This window comes from Helicoverpa zea, chromosome 31 (genome assembly GCF_022581195.2).
Source record: "Helicoverpa zea isolate HzStark_Cry1AcR chromosome 31, ilHelZeax1.1, whole genome shotgun sequence".
Lineage (NCBI taxonomy): Eukaryota > Metazoa > Arthropoda > Insecta > Lepidoptera > Noctuidae > Helicoverpa > Helicoverpa zea.
The window spans coordinates 17,205,679-17,225,965 of record NC_061482.1 but is presented as its reverse complement, the minus strand read 5'-3'; the positions used below and the strand labels follow the sequence as shown (position 1 = coordinate 17,225,965).

Below are 20,287 nucleotides of genomic sequence, written 5' to 3'. Positions count from 1 at the left end.
TTCCTCTTTAATCACTCCATCTTTAAAAAAACCCTCATGGAACCCTCGTTGCGTAGTTTGGAATATTTAAGTGCACAACGGATACGGGAATAGGGATACAGGGATAGATAAAGCGTCTTTGTTTTATACTATGTAGTGATCCTATATACCTATTACAGGTTCTAAAGAAAATACAAAGTCAGGTGCACGGTCTCAAGAAGTTGGTCTCATGGAGAAAAATCGACAAGGAAATCCATAGACAGAAGTGTTTAGAATATTTGACTTACATTTTAAGTAGGTTGACTTCGAGAAAATTATACAATGCAATTTTTGAACTAGGAAGTTCATATACGTAAACGTAGTTAATATTTTATTTATTAGGTTTACCAATGAATGTTCACACTATACATACCTTATAACTATTGACAATCAAAAGTAGTGTAAAACTCACTTAAAGGTAAACGCCTCAAACACGATCTAAACTAGTCCAAAGTAATATTATAGGTAAATGCGAAAGAAACTCTGTCTGTGTTTTCTTCACGCCTAAACTTCTGAACCGATTTTTGTGAAATTTGGTACAGACATAGTTTTGAACCTGAAAAAGGACATATGATAGTTTGTATTGTACAAGAAATAAAAATAAAATTTATTCCGGACATACAGCGCCATCTATTGGTTGAAAGCCGGTATCAATTCCGCACAATAAATGTCGAGTCGTCTTTATGCTCTGACCACTGCTTCAAGCAAGCTGTCATTAAAGTAAACTGAGCCTTTGTGATCCGTCCCATCATGACTTATGCGGGAGTTATATTCTCCCACGCCAAACCCCGTCATATCCATCGATTGCAGGTACTGCAGAACCAATTCTTTCGTAGAATAACCGGTGCGCAATTCTATGTCAGTAATGAAATGTTACATGTCGATCTGAGAGTGCCTACCGTGGTGCAATTCCTCAAACGCCTTTCCAAGCGTTACTTCGACGGTGCAATCGAGCATCGAAATCCATTGATCGAATCGGCCGCCCGATACGAACCATCGCGGAGGAGCAAGCTCCGCCGACCAAGGCACACCCCGACCCTTCCTGACGACCCTATCACCGCTCTCCAAAACCAGTACGATCAGGAAGTACAAATACAAAGTAGAAGTATATCAAACTTCGCCGTCCAGGTACGCGTACGCGGAAAAATTCAAACTCCCATCCAACTCGTCCGTTGAAAGTGTTCCTGAGTAACCTAGGCTATATATTTTCGAAGACGGACAGTAGTTTATAATTGTATTCCTTGTTTTCACATAATGAACCTCTTTCTCAAATACAATAAGCAGGACCTTTGACCACAAAATAATTTAAATTTCATTCGAGCTTAGGACTAGATAGTAGCTACATCCAAAGTGCCCAGACATAGACAGAGTTAGTAAAAGTATGTAATGAACCTATCCAGCTGAGCTAAGGTACGTTTTAGAAGCTAGCTGCCGATTGCAACTGCGGACCGCACGTGCTGCTGCCGCAATCTTCGATCCATAACGATTTCTTGTAAATACGTATATCTATACCAGTACCCAGGACTTTTGGGTTGCCAGAGTAACTGGGTTGAGGAGGTCGCAAAGGCAGTTGCTCTCTTGTAAACCACTAGTACTCAGCTGCTGGTGATTATCCGGTTAGACTGGAAGCCGACCCTGAGATTGTTGGGAAAAGGGCTAGGCAGATGATGTCTTAATAAACCAGTACCGAAGTCGCGTCCCTTGCGGTCGGCAACTTGCTTCCGAAACCTACCTTTACTTCGAGCAACAAACAAAACAACTTAAATTAATGTTAGTTATGAATTATTCTTGCTTTTGTATACGTAATGTTGTGGAACTTTTAGTTTGTGAAACATCTGTTGTTATTGTTCGTGTGATGAAAGTTAAGCCGTGTTTATTATGATAGGCGGTCCTGCCTTTTTTTATTAAGTATGGAGTCTGATTTCAGGTTAACCTAACCAAAGTTTTAAATAGTGCTTCTTTTTGCCCTTATCCATCAATCGTAGTCTCAGCGTTAGGCATTACTACTTCCCGTAACTGGATATAAGTCTTGCCCTTTTTCAGTTCGTAGACTTATTGCCACATTCTAAAACGATTAGTAGTTTCGTTGTGGAAGCGGGACCGACAGAGTTACTAACGCCATAATGATCTTCAATCATGATTCAAATGAATGTTTTCAGTCGGTCTGATACAGGCCTAGTGATCTGATCGTTGTTGTGTTTACTTTTTTTTTTTTTTAACTTGGCTAGTCGCTATATGCGCATTGCCACCGACAATGTGTTTACTTCCATATATTTCCATACTTACGGCCGACAAAAGTTTGTAGTGAGCGGGTTCTCTAAAAGTACATATGACCGCTATAAAATACCTACTTATAAGATTTCGTCCCTGGTTCGCTCATCTTATGACACACTCGTCATTCATAGGGCCGACGGCCCGAGGTACCAACTCGGCTGTGTCGGTCAATTAGCATATATACGACAAAACTCGAAAAATGTCTCGTGACTCTCTTACACAATGTAACATTGTTAGTAGACCTTAGACAGTGACCTGCAGAAAATCTACTTTCGTAGCCTTATAGTGGAAACCTGGGAAGTGTAAAAACCTAAGGTTTCAAGTGTTCTAGTAAAAAAGTTTTACTCCTCCGTGGGTGGAAGAGATAGGAAGTGCTTTCGACGTTTTCTGGAAAGACAATGAAGCAGGAATTGCATTAAAAAAATAAATAAAGGAGCATGGGCACTTTTCCAAACAGCGATGAGGCGTATGTCGTAAGAAAACTCTTGACCAGCAAGTTATTTAATTCTGGGGCAGATAGCTGACACTAACATAACATAGTTTATAAAAAAGTTTGTATATGTAAGTGTGTGGTGTATATTGTAAATAAAAATATTTATATGGAAATAATAAAAACCATACAGTTTTTTAATGGGCGAAAGCACCTTCTTCGCGCTGGATTTTCACTTGGCTGCGATAGACTAAAAGAAAGTGCTCGTCAAAAACTTTCATATAACGTTAATTCGTCACTGTTGAGCAATATTAACAAATTAAGAATTTAGAAGAGTAAAACGTCGTACATAAAACAAAATAGCATCTTATCAAGTAGATAGCATCACCTGAACGTGCAACTTGTTGCTATTTGAAATCAGTAGGCGTAATACGACGCAAACAAAAAGTCATAGATAGTGGCCTAGTGGGCAAAGAACCAGCCTCTCAAGTGTGATTGCGTGGGGTCGATTCCAGGTCCGGCAAGTACCAATGCAACTTTTCTAAGTTGGTACATACATATATACTTTTTAAGTAGGTATATCTTAGACACCAATGACTGTGTTTCGGGTGGCATGTTAAACTGTAGGTCCCGGCTGTCATTTAACATCCTTGGCAGTCGTTACGGGTGGTCAGAAGCCAGTAAGCTTGACACAAGTCTTAACAAAGGGTATGAGGTTACCAGGGCTACTGAGTTGAGGAGGTCAGATAGGCAGTTGCTCCTTGTAAAATACTGGAAGACCGAAAAAGCTAAGCAGATGATGATGAAAAAATTGTGGCTTTATTGTTTGTAATGGATAAACTCAAAAACTACGGAACCGATTTAAAATAAAAGGTAATTTTTTTAAAAAAAAAACAAGCTTTTATTTAAATGCACCAAAAAGAAAAAAAATAGGTAATCTCTTACTATAACTTTACTCAACTTATTACGACATTTTAAATGTAACATACATATTTGACACAATTTATATGTTTTAAAAGCTTGTCGTAACTTGGGCAACTAGAATCAACCTTATTTATAATTTTTGACATTCATAAGTGCTTGTAAAGGCCTAAATGAAATAAATGATTTGACTTTGACTTTCAGCTCAATCGGTTGAGGGCAAGTGCCTTAAAATTGAGTTGTAAAATTCCGCCCGAACACACATAGATAGATACATAGATACAAACATTATCTACAAGTATAATAAAAGCTTGTAATAGTCTTCAGTATTTGTTGTTAATTTCAACTCTCTAACTATCACGGTTCATGAGCCTGGTGACAGACGGACGGACGGACAAAGGAGCGAAAACATTAGGGTCCCGTTTTACCCTTTGGCTGCGGAACCCTAAAAATGTATATATGTATTTGTAAGCCAAACAAGTAAGAATAATTATTTTTGAGGGTAGGCTAATAAGTATGAATATTCGCTTTTTGAAACAATTTTCTCAATGCGCCACCTGAAAATAAAGTCGTGGACCTTTGATTTTTGCATGAATAGAGCTATTATGTTCATCAATTAATAATACAGGAGATTTGAGCAAAATTTTTTTCACTCCACCCTGTTCTGTACAATACATGAAAAGACCAGGGGCCCGATTCTCCTAAGTTAAGAATGTGAAAATCGAATAGAAATTGAATCGCAATATGATCGCAATAGCAGTTTTAACCATCGGGCATTCTGCTACTAACATAAGACCAATCGTATTCGAACGACATTCGATTGGTTTGCGATTGGTCTGCTATTTTGGTGATTTTAGTCTATACGGTAGTTTGTTCTACAATCATATTGTAATCGTAAATCATTTGCACACAAAATGATTCATTATTGAATGACAGAAAAGGATAAACAAGGTTTATTTCAAAGAAAAAATTGCGGAATGCCACATACGCTTCAATCGTAATTGAGTCGGGATTGGATCTCAGTCGAACGTGAATCGTATGTCACTTAAGTAAAATTAGGAGAATCGGGCCCCTGTGTTCGGTCCGATCACTCAATCACAGTTCAACAATCATTCGTTCCCATCAGTGCACAATTTTGAACTAACAACATCTAGTTTTAAAATACTAATAAACCTTTTACATACTAAGTGTTACTTATTATTTAATTCACGTTTATAAGTAAGGCTGTTAGTCATAAAGAAAGGTAAGACTCCTTTTCTATCAATTAATCCTATCTAAGTACTTTAATTTGTACGTAAAGTGGATAGTAACGTGTAACGGAACGTTGCATGATTGTGATAGTTTTCAATGCGAGGAATGAACCGAACGAATGATTTCGATCGATGCAGAGGCGCGAGCGCTCAGCCCAGCCTCGCTAGTCGCTTCTAGGCTGATCCGGCGTTGACCACCTACCACTTTCCGTCTTGTCGAGCAATCTAGCAGACATGGCCGTTTAATTTTGAAATTAATTTAAAAGTCTTGTGTTGTAGTGTATTTGTTGTCTGGAAATCCCGAATTAGGGTAAGTTTTGAACAGCACACAAATTCACACACGTACTACAAAGCAATAAAATTTTTATTTTTATGTTCTCTGTACTGCTTTGCTTATTCTTGCTAATTTACTAGTTTAATATGGCTTAGTTCATAAAGTAATAGTTAACACTAGTTAAGAAAGGCATAAGTAATGCAAGTAATTCACAAAAATGTTGCATCATTCGAAGTACTTTTGTTCTACCTCCACATAAATTAAAAAAAAATACAAGTTAAAATTTTAAATATTTAACGAACTGAACTACCTCGTGTTTGGGCTTATATTATGTGTGTTCTGTAGTACCGCCATGTCACATTTAGATAGGTATGTCTTCCTCGTTGTCGTCGGTTTAGTCCAGCATGGTGCGTGCGCAAAGGAAAGCACGTGCTCAGCATATGCTGCGACTGTGGTTGACCACATGGTTTATCAGCACATCCTTTAGTGACATGATGCCGTCCGGCCCACCATTTTACTGAAACTCTATTAACTGAAGAAGTAACTGTGCATTTTATTTTCAGCATGAGCTGGCCAAGCACGAGGAGAAAGATACCACGACGGACAATATCTGCTAGATGGCTGCAACCTTTGCTTGAAGACCGCGACTATAAAGGTTTGAAATCTTTATTAATTTACCTATACTTATAGAAAAAACGGGCACCTATACGAAATCTTGGTTTTAAGGACTTTATGTGTGTTTCAAAAGATTTTAATAACTGGAATATATTATTAACATCAAAAGGGTTAGGTCTGCTTGCGTAAGAGTCTGTTCTAAATTTGAATTTTGGAAAAATTCTAAGAAAGTTGTTAAACCATGGTTTGGATAAATTTTTAGTAAAAACTTTGTCGGTGTTTTGAAAAGTTTTCGATGTGAACACATTTGTGAAAACATTTTAGAAAAATTATGTACATCTAGCGAAATGGTCAGCTAACTGGCCTGTACTGTCGATTGATGGCAATGCTAAAAAATTCGGCATTTTTGTGTAAGCCGTTCTGCTGTTTAGGTTTTGGTTTTTTACACACGCGGTTTAAGATATCCCTTTCTCATAAATAAACATGGTTTAGAGGAGTATTAGTACTTTAGGCTGCGACAAATCCAATTTTAAGTTAGTCGTGCCGATCACGGAAAAGTGCCCAGTCATTCCTTTGTTTCTTAAGCAATTATTTTGGGTGTGTGTGGCGTTTCACAGAATAATACTAGTGATAATAGTGCATTACAACGCATTATAGAGTAATGAGTTATGCACTGTGACCCTCGTATTGAAATAAACAATTTAAAGTAAATTTCCCATTTATCCCTGTGCTCAATGAGTTAACAAATTGCTTGGACGTTTATTAAACGATTCCAGGTCTCCCTGCAAACCCTGGTGGAAATGCAGCAAATTCATTGTGTGGTCGGCGCCGTGCATTCCAACAAGGCGACACAGCGCACGCGGTGTCGAGTCATCGTGCACCGGCGGCCGTGCAAGACCGGTTTGTTATACATTTCATTGCCTATTTTATTTTACCATAGTTAACTTACCTAATATTAACTAGCTTCTGCGATTAGATTCGTACTTTGTGCAAAGCGAGGAAGAAATAATAAACACCAGGCTATCTAAATTTCACCTAAAAAGAAATAAAATGTAAACTATTTATTAATAGTTTCCACCAAAATAACTAATACTTACCTACCTATTTAATGAAATAACAACAAAAGTTAACTTTTTTAAATTAGTGTGAGCAACAGTGTTATAAATGTAATAGTAGACAAATATAATCAGAAAGTGCCTAACTGCTAAGCTATCGAGAGTTACTCGTGTTATTGTGAGTCAACCATAAATGATAGATATATGCTGTCTTGGAATCTTTTTTACATAATTTTAAGGAAAACATTTCCGTCATACATGGTTACTGTGTAGCTTTAACCATTAAGGCTGCACACGCGACGGAAGCTTAAAAAAATGGAGTAACTTCTCCCGTTTTCCCAACATTTCCCTTTTCTGCTCTGCTCCTATTGACCGTAGCATGATGAAAAGTATCCTATAACCTGCCCAGGTGTATAAAGAATAATTGTGCCAAGTTTCGTTAAAATCCGTCAAGTAGTTTTTGTTTCCATAACGAACAGACAGACAGACAAAAATTTTACTGATTGCATTTTTGGCATCAGTATGGATCACTAATCACCCCTTGATAGTTATTTTGGAAATATATTTCATGTACAGAATTGACCTCTCTACAGATTTATTATAAGTATAGATAATAAAAAAACTTTGAACGAGTTGCGTTTGTGCTTAAGTAAACTATGCGATCTTTCGTGCAGTTTTGGCCAAGTCAATCTATTGATATACTCACTCTTCAATGCTAACTTTGACCATTGGTTCAGCATTATACGCAGATACGTCAAATACACTAACCAACTTTTTAGAGCTGAAAATCACATCCGAACCCATTGAACTTCAAAGATTTACAACACATCGACAGATGTTGTATGGAAGCAGTTATTCATGCAAAATTATATTTATTTATTTATTTACATACATTTATTTACATACCCAACCTTACATATTCTACCCTTACAGGACGTGCCTAATGCGGCAGATGGGTTCTTACTCTATATAGCTAAATATAGCTCTATATATCAACAAAACCTATCACCGTATTATTATTCATACACATAAATATGTATTTCTTTCTTCTTCAGTTGCACAAGAAATGCTGGCAACGCTACTGATCAACTATACGCAATGTCAAAAGTGAGTAAACTTAATTCCGATTTGAAAGAAGATACCAAAATTGTCACGCCACACACAAAACGAAAATAGTTTTTAACGACAGCAAATACGCAGTTATTTTGTTTAAAATGAGTGTTCGCGAGGAAAAACGGGAGAAAAATACTTGCCCCTTCAAAGTACTCGCGTTCATTATATCGATGGCGCGAGGAAGACCAAAAACAACAATAATGAAAACACAGGCGGTGTGCCTAGGACCTGTAAACTTTAAGAAAAAATCTGTGCCAATTGTGAAGCCAGTAGCGATAGTTCAAAGCCGTCCCAAACTGACAGCCGTAAATTTAAACTTTCAAAACATGCCGCTGAGTTGGCTAAGAAATATGATGGTCATCACGCGCCGACGCCGAAGGAACTCCTAGGCGTGTTTTTAATCTTGATTGTACATAAAATTAATTATTAATTTAGTTTGTAAATATAGTATTAGAAGTAGAATAGTAAGTTTGTAAATAAATGTATTATAATAACGTTTGTAATTATGTCAAGAAAAATATAAAATCATGTGTTTCGAAATATTGTGATGATATTTGTTAACTTGATCAGAACAGGGTCGGTTATAATAGATGTTATAATTTCTTGGAGTAAAACTTGAATTGAATACTAGAAATAAGCACAAAATAGTCGTCCCAAAATTAAGAATAACCTACAATGCATGATTTTTTTAAATGTTGTCTATAAAATATATGTGGTTTTATATAATGTCTAAAGATAATAAATGATAGCAATAACAATTAAACTTCATTAATTTTCAAGATATTTATTTTTTTTGATTATGTTCCATGTGTGGTACAGTATGCATTAACTTATTACATAACATATTTGGCTCTTAATTAGGAACATTGAAAATAATCATATATTTAGTTTTATAATAACAATAGCTCTACTTATTTATGAATTTTATAAAAACAATTGTTGTCTTTGTTCGAACACAACTCAACATGACACTTTTCGCATAATATATAAGTTTTCCCTTGCATTGTGCACATTTACAGATTTGTCTCTAGCCATATGCTTATGGAAGATGATCAGATGTCTAATCTGACATCTCTAGGGGGGAAGGATTGCTGTATTTCTTTTATTCTTCTTCTCAATCATGTCTTCTATGGCAGAAGACGGTCTTCCTCTTTTTACAAGCTTTTATTTTTTTTGTAATGATGGACCACACATACAAAGACTTTTTGCGATTTTCAGTTTACATTTTTTTTTTATTTTTTTTTATTTATTTTTCATTTTTATTTTTATTTTATTCAAAAGGAACTTCAACAAAGGATACACATTACATGCATAATTATAAAAAGTTATTTATAGATTTGTGCTCCTTCAGTTATAGGAGAACACATCATGCATAGGTACATCATCTTCAAAGTTAAAATCAAAGAAAGTTAATCAATATTTAATTAAACAACACATGAACTTACAAATTAAATTAAACATTTGAAATTAAACATTAAATTAAATAGTAAACAATTAAAGAGAAACATTAAAAAAAAACTTAAACATTCAAATAATAAAATATTCTAAAACACAAATAATACAATGAAAAAGGTAACAATGAATAGGAACTATAGAGATCAATAAAATTATTAACAGTATTTGGTAAATGTGTGTGACCTGTCGATACGTCAACATAAAACAGGGTCTGAAAATTTAATCACTATTGGTTCATTCTTTTGCTGAAAAATAAGAAAAGATGGATGGATTGCCTGAAAGATATGCCTATACTCCAAGCTGTTAAGATTTTTTGGCCATGAGTACTGGGCTAGATGGTTTAGGCGTTTTTTTGTGTCGGAGTGTGTATCTCGTCTGTCAGGTATGTTGTCTAATATCAACAGTTCTTCAAACGATCCAAACAGAATTTGGTTGCTGGGGAGTTTGTTCCACACTTCTCCTTCTCAGCAAAAACACGTAGGAAGTGATAATGGGCGGGCGTTTTGCAGGCTGTCTTTTGTTTTGACCTCCAAAAAGTTGCTGATTTTCAGCCTACTTTGAATATACATTTTTTTATGTTTTATCTTCGCGTGTGGTGTAAAATTATATGTGTGTGTGTTCATATTTACAAAATTTCCAGTGTATACAAATCTAGATGTACATATATCAATCCAAAGGTTGTCTGGAAGAAATCGCTGTTTAGCGATAAGACCGCCAATTGTACTGTTCTTTGTCTTGTGATTTCCTGTGTTGTTGATTTTCTTGGTGTACAATAAAGAAAAATCTATATATATATATTTTTTCTTTATTGTACACCAAGAAAATCAACAACACAGGAAATCACAAGACAAAGAACAGTACAATGGGCGGTCTTATCGCTAAACAGCGATTTCTTCCAGACAACCTTTGGATTGATATATGTACATCTAGATTTGTATACACTGGAAATTTAAAAAATATATATATATATATTATTCTATATATATATATATATATATATATATATATATATATATATATATATATATATAGAATAATATATATATATATTTTTATATATATATATTATTCTATTTATATTATATTTATATTATATTTTATATATATATATATATATATATATATATATATATAGAATAATATATATATATAAAAATATATATATATATATATAGTACAGTATAGGTAAAAAAGAAATCAGAATACCTAGTATATACATATGATGCAGTGTAATATACAAACAGTATATATGTAGGTGTATATAATATATGTATAAATAACATAGGGTAGTGAAAATGATTAATTTTATAAAATGCGGTTTGCAGCTGTCTGTTTGTTCTATGTTGACTACGATCCGAATGAGTTTGCCTTGAGTAGTGATTATTATTATCATTTTATTCTTTATTCCTTAAAATTATTATAAGAAAAATCAGTTTCTGTAATTGTAATAAAAAATATAGGTAGTTAATATTAGGTAACTTAAAAACATCATGTATCAAGTATTTCAAGTTTGCTACCTTAATACATTAATCATTTATTGGTGGGATCAGAAGTATGAACATAAGTATAATCAACATTACTTTAGTTGGTACATCGATGTAGTATGTGGTCACAGCGGGTTTTTCGTTCTTTTAATCTTGCCAGAGAGATCTTTTGTTTTCGGTAGGTGTGATTTCCAATTTTCATTACAAAGATTTCGAATGAAGCTTCTTTTGTAAAAAGCAACCAAAAATCATTTAGTCGCTTTACTGATGTTAGCAGTCGTAGTCATGCAACACTGCGCTAATGCATAGAAGCGTATTTTGTCTAGCGCCCGTCATATACAACAAAGCACATACATGGATTAAGTCGCTACAATGAATATCTTATTGCCAAATATTTATAATCTCAATGAATTCATAATTTAAGTGATGCCTAATACTTGTTATTATATTGTGACGTTTCGCTTTAAATATTCTGTATAGGTCTGATTTTATTTTACAACCTTATGTCACAAAAATACTTCTGTTTTTGTAAACATACATATACTCGTGTTTTCACAAAATAAATTATCTTTATACAATTCATGTTCGTGGCTACTGTTATGCCTAGTAATGGAAATTCGTTAACTTGTTCTATTGCATGGTCGTTAAAAAAGAAATTAAAAGAAAGTGGCTGTTTTGACGGGGTAGGAATGCTATTGCTTTAGTTTTTCCGAAATAGATTTCAAGACTGTGTTCATTCATCCAGGTTAATGTTTTTGTTAGGTCATTTAATCGAAATATCGTCAGTGAATAAAACACAAAAACCAGGTCCTTCTCTGGTTTTTGGAAGGTCGTTTATATAAAGGTGAAAGAGAAGACAATCCACTTGTTATATTGGGTGTCGTTGTTTGTTTTACTTTCGGCGTAGAAGTTCTTTTTTATCATTATAGAATTTACAAAAGACAACCCCCAAAAGCGCCCACCCTTCACCACTTCTTATGTGTTTTTGCTGGGAAGAAGTAGCGCAACAAACTCCCCAGCAACACATGTCCGTCTTTAGGTTAGAAGAAACTTTCATCTTTTAAAATATAAATTGATATACAAAGTGTATATTGCAGAATAAAAACATTTATAAAAACCGACTATGCTAGCTAGCACTCACCCTGCATACCTTAACTAACTCAAGCATTGAAATGGATAGGATGTGTAAAGTAAATGATCGTCTCAAATTGTGCTCATCAGTCCTGACAGGGTCAATATGCAGAGCTGTATAGGTATGACGCTCTGTGTGTCTTCGTTCAGTCGCAACAAATCCACCCGAAACTCTTTTGTATATGATGCTCTGTAAATTCATGTCCACCCGCCACAGACCACCACCAACATTACAGTTGAATTGTATGGCAACCTCAGTTGAAACACGATCTACCGTTACAGTATTATTGTAGGAGGTAGGAGATATGGTGCCCTCTCTCCCATTTCGTGACACCTGGTAAAAGTTATATCGCTCTGGCTGCGTAACGAAGTCGTCGATGACTGCACCGCGCCGCCGGTTTTCACCACTGCGGTCATGCCTGTTACTTTATGCTGTGCACATAGGGTATTTGCTCATCCCCAACACCGTCACGGTATCTATATGAACATCCTCTGTCGCAGGACACTCTTGAGTTGAGTGAGAGTTGCGGCTACATTAAAGAGCGTATAGGTATACGCGTGGCGCGCGATGTCAAATTTAGGTTTTGTCAACGCAAAAAATCAAGCAGACTAGCGTCGTGGTTGTGTGCCTATCATACAACTTCACGTATAGACATACAAAACTTGTTTAGTAAATAGGTAATAGCGAGAAAATAGTGTAAATCTATGGATGACTAAAATATTATGACAGCATGAAAATACGTTGTTAATACACTTATTTGCAAAAAAATCGGCCGCCTATGAGAATCTTGGTTTTGAGGACTTTGTGTATACTACATATTTTCAGCAGTAGTTAATAGTCGACTGATGATTAATGAAAAAGGTAAGAGGTTCTGAATTTTAACCGAATTCGAAAAAAAGAGGAGGTTCTCAATTAGATTGTTTTTTATTGTTCTCGAATTCTCAAAGACATCTTGACAGGTTTGAAAAATTGATTGTTTATATCAATAGTCCGGTCCATCCGGACCGAAAAATAGTGGTCACATAACATTAATTGCCGGAAAGCCAAATATTGGTGAAGAGTTTGGGTTTACCATTACAAATAAAGTTTTAAAAGTCCCCTTCGATCCTTTATGCCTCAAAAGTTATTCGGGGTCAAAATTAAAAGTTTCAAGTTTTATTGTTTATTTTTTTGGCAAGTTTTATCTATTTATTTATTTAAAAAATAACCTCAGATCAAAGTTGTAGAACTTAAAATTTTCTACAAAAAATGGTTCTTATGATACTATTGATGTTCTTACTCAATACTTTTATTGCTTTTTACATGTATTCTTAGGTGGTAATACTTATAAATAGTTCACATGGACCATGTCGGGCACAGCAAAATAAGTGGGCTCCTATACAACAAACGTGATTTTTTTGCTAATTTTGAAAATTGGTACGGCACCCTTCTTGCTCGAGCCCGACTCGCACTTGGCCGGTTTTTGAAATTGGTTTATCTTAATTTTTCCTGAAGATTCGTCCAAGTCACAGCTCGCGTTTCCTGTCTGTATCATTTTGTTCTTTTCCTCATATTTCTTAGCTAACTCGGTGGCATGTTTAGAAGGGTTAAATTTGCGGCTGTCAGTTTGGGACGGCTTTGAACTATCGCTATTTGCTGGAGACTTTACAGTTGGCACAGCTTTTTCTCTTAAACTGTACAGGTCCCAGGCACACCGCCTGTGTTTTTCACTGTTGATGTTTCTGGTCTTCCTCGCGCCATCGATATAATGAACGCGAGTACTTTCGCCTCTAGGTCCCAGGGCGGGGATCCGGCCAGGACGCAAGCTGTCTCGTGAAATCGACGCCAATAGCGGCGGCCGCAATACCAAAGCCGTGGCTGGCTAGTATTTTTCTCCCGTTCTTCCTCGCGAACACTCATTTAAACACAAAATAACTGCGTATTTGCTGTTGTTAAAAACTATTTTCGTTCGATCCATATTGATTTCTGACACTTGCGTGAATATTAAAAATACTACTAAATTTAAATAAAACTACTTTTACGGATTTTATCGCGGTTATATTAATATTATTTGATCCCGACGTTTCGGATCCTTTTCAGCATTCATGGTCACGGGCAGACTAAGGCGTTGGTCGTCTTGATATTATACATATAGTTACACACAGTTACCCAACAATTTGTTGATTATTACTGACAATCCCATTCACGCAAAACTACCTCACTGTATCCTTAGGTCTAGCAGTTCTTGGCTTGGATTTGGATTTATTAGTCTCTATGATGGGGTTCCAAGCAGGTGGTACGCTCCAGCCATCTTCTCATTTTTAAAATTGGTACGGCACCCTTCTTATGCCAGTCTGACTCGCACTTGGCCGGTTTTTGAAATTTGTTTATCTTCATTTTTCCTGAAGATTCGTCCAAGTCACAGCTCGCGTTTCCTGTCTGTATCATTTTGTTCTTTTCCTCATATTTCTGAGCCAACTCGGCGGCATGTTAAGAAGGTTTAAATTTGCGGCTGTCAGTTTGGGACGGCTTTGAACTACCGCTACTTGCTGAAGACTTTACAGTTGGCACAGCTTTTTTTCTTAAACTGTACAGGTCCCAGGCACACCGCCTGTGTTTTTCACTGTTGATGTTTCTGGTCTTCGTCGCGCCATCGATATAATGAACGCGAGTACTTTCGCCTCTAGGTCCCAGGGCGGGGATCCGGCCAGGACGCAAGCTGTCTCGTGAAATCGACGCCAATAGCGACGACCGCAATACCAAGGCCGCGGCTTGGGCTAGTATTTTTCTCCCGTTCTTCCTCGCGAACACTTAATTAAACACAAATTAACTGCGTATTTGCTGTCGTTAAAAACTATTTTCGTTCGATCCATATTGATTTCGGACACTTACGTGAATATTAAAAATACACCTACATTTAAATAAAACTACTTTTACGGATTTTATCGCGGTTATATTAATATTATTTAATCCCGACGTTTCGGATCCTTTACAGCATCCATGGTCACGGGCAGACTAAGGTGTTGGTCGTCTTGATATCATAAGTTACACACAGTTACCATACAATTTCTTGATTATTATTGCCAATCCGATTCACGCAAAACGACCTCACTGTCAAATCAAATCAAATCATTTATTTCATTTAGGCCTTTACAAGCACTAATGAACGTCAAAAATTATAAATAAGTTTGATTCTTGCCCATTCCAAAAGTAGCTTCCTATGGAGAAGAACGGGCAAAAAACTCCATGGTTACTCTTTTTACAACCAAATGGGTATTACATTTGGTATGTAGTGCTTACAATATTTTAAGGGTTGACTCTGAGAAAGTATTTTAAGAAGTTAATGAATTTAACAAACCAAGTTATATAAAGCATAAATAAATAAATATATAAATAATAATAATAATGACTTGATAAGAACAAAAGCATGAATGAGTACAAAGATATTCCCAGACAGCCTGCCAGTCGCCAGGGAAGCCACTCGTGCAATGTAGGACTAACGCCATACATCCTTATCGTCAAAATAGTCTTTGATTTTACAGTATGCTCTCTTAATGAGAGTAGACTTGACGACATTCTTGAACTTTTTATCAGTAAGGTCTGTTACACATTTAGGTAGCTTATATTGTAAAAGCGAACACTATTCCCTAAAAATGATTTGTTTGTTTTGCTTAATCTAAATTTTGGGACGGCTATTTTGTGCTTATTTCTAGTATTAATATTGTGAATGTCACTTTTTACCGCGTACCGGTGCAAATTATTTCGTACAAACATGATGTTTTCTGTATCCTTAGGTCTAGCAGTTCTTGGCTTAGATTTGGATTTATTAGTCTCTATGATGGGGTTCCAAGCAGGTGGTACGCTCCAGCCATCTTCTCATTTTTAAAATTGGTACGGCACCCTTCTTATGCCAGTCTGACTCGCACTTGGCCGGTTTTTGAAATTTGTTTATCTTAATTTTTCCTGAAGATTCGTCCAAGTCACAGCTCGCGTTTCCTGTCTGTAGAATTTTGTTCTTTTCCTCATATTTCTTAGCCAACTCGGCGGCATGTTTAGAAGGTTTAAATTTGCGGTTGTCAGTTTGGGACGGCTTTGAACTATCGCTATTTGCTGGAGACTTTACAGTTGGCACAGCTTTTTCTCTTAAACTGTACAGGTCCCAGGCACACCGCCTGTGTTTTTCACTGTCGATGTTTCTGGTCTTCCTCGCGCCATCGATATAATGAACGCGAGTACTTTCGCCTCTAGGTCCCAGGGCGGGGATCCGGCCAGGACGCAAGCTGTCTCGTGAAATCGACGCTAATAGCGGCGGCCACAATACCAAGGCCGTGGCTAGTATTTTTCTCCCGTTCTTCCTCGCAAACACTCATTTAAGCACAAAATAACTGCGTATTTGCTGTCGTTAAAAACTATTTTCGTTCGATCCATATTGATTTCTGACACTTACGTGAATATTAAAAATACTACTAAATTTAAATAAAACTACTTTTACGGATTTTATCGCGGTTATATTAATATTATTTGATCCCGACGTTTCGGATCCTTTTCAGCATTCATGGTCACGGGCAGACTAAGGCGTTGGTCGTCTTGATATTATACATATAGTTACACACAGTTACCCAACAATTTGTTGATTATTACTGACAATCCCATTCACGCAAAACTACCTCACTGTATCCTTAGGTCTAGCAGTTCTTGGCTTGGATTTGGATTTATTAGTCTCTATGATGGGGTTCCAAGCAGGTGGTACGCTCCAGCCATCTTCTCATTTTTAAAATTGGTACGGCACCCTTCTTATGCCAGTCTGACTCGCACTTGGCCGGTTTTTGAAATTTGTTTATCTTAATTTTTCCTGAAGATTCGTCCAAGTCACAGCTCGCGTTTCCTGTCTGTAGAATTTTGTTCTTTTCCTCATATTTCTTAGCCAACTCGGCGGCATGTTTAGAAGGTTTAAATTTGCGGTTGTCAGTTTGGGACGGCTTTGAACTATCGCTATTTGCTGGAGACTTTACAGTTGGCACAGCTTTTTCTCTTAAACTGTACAGGTCCCAGGCACACCGCCTGTGTTTTTCACTGTCGATGTTTCTGGTCTTCCTCGCGCCATCGATATAATGAACGCGAGTACTTTCGCTTCTAGGTCCCAGGGCGGGGATCCGGCCAGGACGCAAGCTGTCTCGTGAAATCGACGCCAATAGCGGCGGCCACAATACCAAGGCCGTGGCTAGTATTTTTCTCCCGTTCTTCCTCGCAAACACTCATTTAAGCACAAAATAACTGCGTATTTGCTGTCGTTAAAAACTATTTTCGTTCGATCCATATTGATTTCTGACACTTACGTGAATATTAAAAATACTACTAAATTTAAATAAAACTACTTTTACGGATTTTATCGCGGTTATATTAATATTACCTATTTGATCCCGACGTTTCGGATCCTTTTCAGCATTCATGGTCACGGGCAGACTAAGGCGTTGGTCGTCTTGATATTATACATATAGTTACACACAGTTACCCAACAATTTGTTGATTATTACTGACAATCCCATTCACGCAAAACTACCTCACTGTATCCTTAGGTCTAGCAGTTCTTGGCTTGGATTTGGATTTATTAGTCTCTATGATGGGGTTCCAAGCAGGTGGTACGCTCCAGCCATCTTCTCATTTTTAAAATTGGTACGGCACCCTTCTTATGCCAGTCTGACTCGCACTTGGCCGGTTTTTGAAATTTGTTTATCTTCATTTTTCCTGAAGATTCGTCCAAGTCACAGCTCGCGTTTCCTGTCTGTATCATTTTGTTCTTTTCCTCATATTTCTGAGCCAACTCGGCGGCATGTTTAGAAGGTTTAAATTTGCGGCTGTCAGTTTGGGACGGCTTTGAACTACCGCTACTTGCTGAAGACTTTACAGTTGGCACAGCTTTTTTTCTTAAACTGTACAGGTCCCAGGCACACCGCCTGTGTTTTTCACTGTTGATGTTTCTGGTCTTCCTCGCGCCATCGATATAATGAACGCGAGTACTTTCGCCTCTAGGTCCCAGGGCGGGGATCCGGCCAGGACGCAAGCTGTCTCGTGAAATCGACGCCAATAGCGGCGGCCGCAATACCAAAGCCGTGGCTGGCTAGTATTTTTCTCCCGTTCTTCCTCGCGAACACTCATTTAAACACAAAATAACTGCGTATTTGCTGTCGTTAAAAACTATTTTCGTTCGATCCATATTGATTTCTGACACTTGCGTGAATATTAAAAATACTACTAAATTTAAATAAAACTACTTTTACGGATTTTATCGCGGTTATATTAATATTATTTGATCCCGACGTTTCGGATCCTTTTCAGCATTCATGGTCACGGGCAGACTAAGGCGTTGGTCGTCTTGATATTATACATATAGTTACACACAGTTACCCAACAATTTGTTGATTATTATTGACAATCCGATTCACGCAAAACTACCTCACTGTATCCTTAGTTCTAGCAGTTTTTGGCTTGGATTTGGATTTATTAGTCTCTATGATGGGGTTCCAAGCAGGTGGTACGCTCCAGCCATCTTCTCTATTGTTTTTTTTGCCTATTTTTAAAATTGGTACGGCACCCTGCTTGCGCCAGTCTGACTCGCACTTGGCCGATTTTTGAAATTTGTTTATCTTCATTTTTCCTGAAGATTCGTCCAAGTCACAGCTCGCGTTTCCTGTCTGTATCATTTTGTTCTTTTCCTCATATTTCTTAGCCAACTCGGTGGCATGTTTAGAAGGTTTAAATTTGCGGTTGTCAGTTTGGGACGGCTTTGAACTATCGCTACTTGCTGGAGACTTTACAGTTGGCACAGCTTTTTCTCTTAAACTGTACAGGTCCCAGGCACACCGCCTTTGTTTTTCACTGTTGATGTTTCTGGTCTTCCTCGCGCCATCGATATAATGAACGCGAGTACTTTCGCCTCTAGGTCCCAGGGCGGGGATCCGGCCAGGACGCAAGCTGTCTCGTGAAATCGACGCCAATAGCGGCGGCCGCAATACCAAGGCCGCGGCTTGGGCTAGTATTTTTCTCCCGTTCTTCCTCGCGCACACTCATTTAAACATAAAATAACTGCGTATTTGCTGTACCTAGTAAAAAACTATTTTCTTTTTGTGTCAAAACGCGTAGTTTTTCAGTTACTTTGTCATTACAAACATTAGTCAAGTTGTTTTTCACTTTTTACCTTTTCCACTAGGAATTATATGAGAAAATTATCATACAAACTAATTTTAAGAAGTTAATGAATTTAACAAACCAAGTTATATAAAGCAAAAATAAATAAATATATAAATAATAATTATGACTTGATAAGAACAAAAACATGAATGAGTACAAAGATATTCCCAGACAGCCTGCCAGTCGCCAGGGAAGCCACTCGTGCAATGGTAGGACTTACACAATACATCTTTGTCGTCAAAATATAGTCTTTGATTTATTTTATTTATTTATTTAAAATACTTTATGCACATTGTACAACGGCGGACTTAACGCCTTAGGCGTTCTCTGCCAGTCTACCTTAGGGTGGTGGTGAAACAGAAGTGGTAGGTGCAACACAGTTTGAGCATAAGTGCAAGAAAATAAAAATAAATATATTTATGTATATATAAATATAATAAATATATATATATATATTACTGAATCCAAGAGAAGAAAGTGAAGAAAATGAACTAGTGTAATGATTCCGCCAACTTGCCATGGATGTGATTACGCAGTTTAATTTTAAACGTGTGTCGACTATTTACCATCCTGACCTCCAAGGGTAGCTCATTCCAAGGGTAGCATTTAATAGTATGCTCTCTTAATGAAAGTAGACTTGACGACATTCTTGAATTTTTTATCAGTAAGGTCTGGTACACATGAAGGTAGCTTATTGTAAAAGCGAACACTATTCCCTAAAAATGATTTGTTTGTTTTGCTTAATCTGAATTTTGGGACGGCTATTTTGTGCTTATTTCTTGTATTAATTGTGAATGAATGTCACTTTTTACCGCGTACCGGTGCAAATTGTTTCGTACAAACATGATGTTTTCTGTATCCTTAGGTCTAGCAGTTCTTGGCTTGGATTTGGATTTATTAGTCTCTATGATGGGGTTCCAAGCAGGTGGTACGCTCCAGCCATCTTCTCATTTTTAAAATTGGTACGGCACCCTTCTTATGCCAGTCTGACTCGCACTTGGCCGGTTTTTGAAATTTGTTTATCTTAATTTTTCCTGAAGATTCGTCCAAGTCACAGCTCGCGTTTCCTGTCTGTATCATTTTGTTCTTTTCCTCATAT

At 36.8% G+C, this 20,287-nt stretch overlaps 1 protein-coding gene across 1 annotated transcript; it reads left to right on the top strand.

Moving 5' to 3' along the window:
* The first annotated feature begins 5,066 nt into the window (after positions 1 to 5,066).
* LOC124645230 lies at positions 5,067 to 8,321 on the top strand. The gene is made up of 4 exons (XM_047185020.1): positions 5,067 to 5,203; positions 5,731 to 5,822; positions 6,559 to 6,682; positions 7,893 to 8,321. Exons 2-4 carry the CDS (start codon positions 5,732 to 5,734, stop codon positions 8,011 to 8,013), a joined length of 336 nt encoding a protein of 111 aa, XP_047040976.1. The 5' UTR covers positions 5,067 to 5,203; position 5,731; the 3' UTR covers positions 8,014 to 8,321.
* The last annotated feature ends 11,966 nt before the right edge of the window (positions 8,322 to 20,287 follow it).

Excerpts from the sequence above, each read along its gene's own strand:
- LOC124645230 (XM_047185020.1), top strand. The coding sequence starts at position 5,732 with ATGAGCTGGCCAAGCACGAGGAGAAAGATACCACGACGGACAATATCT. Across the intron at positions 5,823-6,558 it reads TGAAGACCGCGACTATAAAG|GTCTCCCTGCAAACCCTGGT; the intron begins GTTTGAAATCTT and ends AAACGATTCCAG. Across the intron at positions 6,683-7,892 it reads CCGGCGGCCGTGCAAGACCG|TTGCACAAGAAATGCTGGCA; the intron begins GTTTGTTATACA and ends TTTCTTCTTCAG.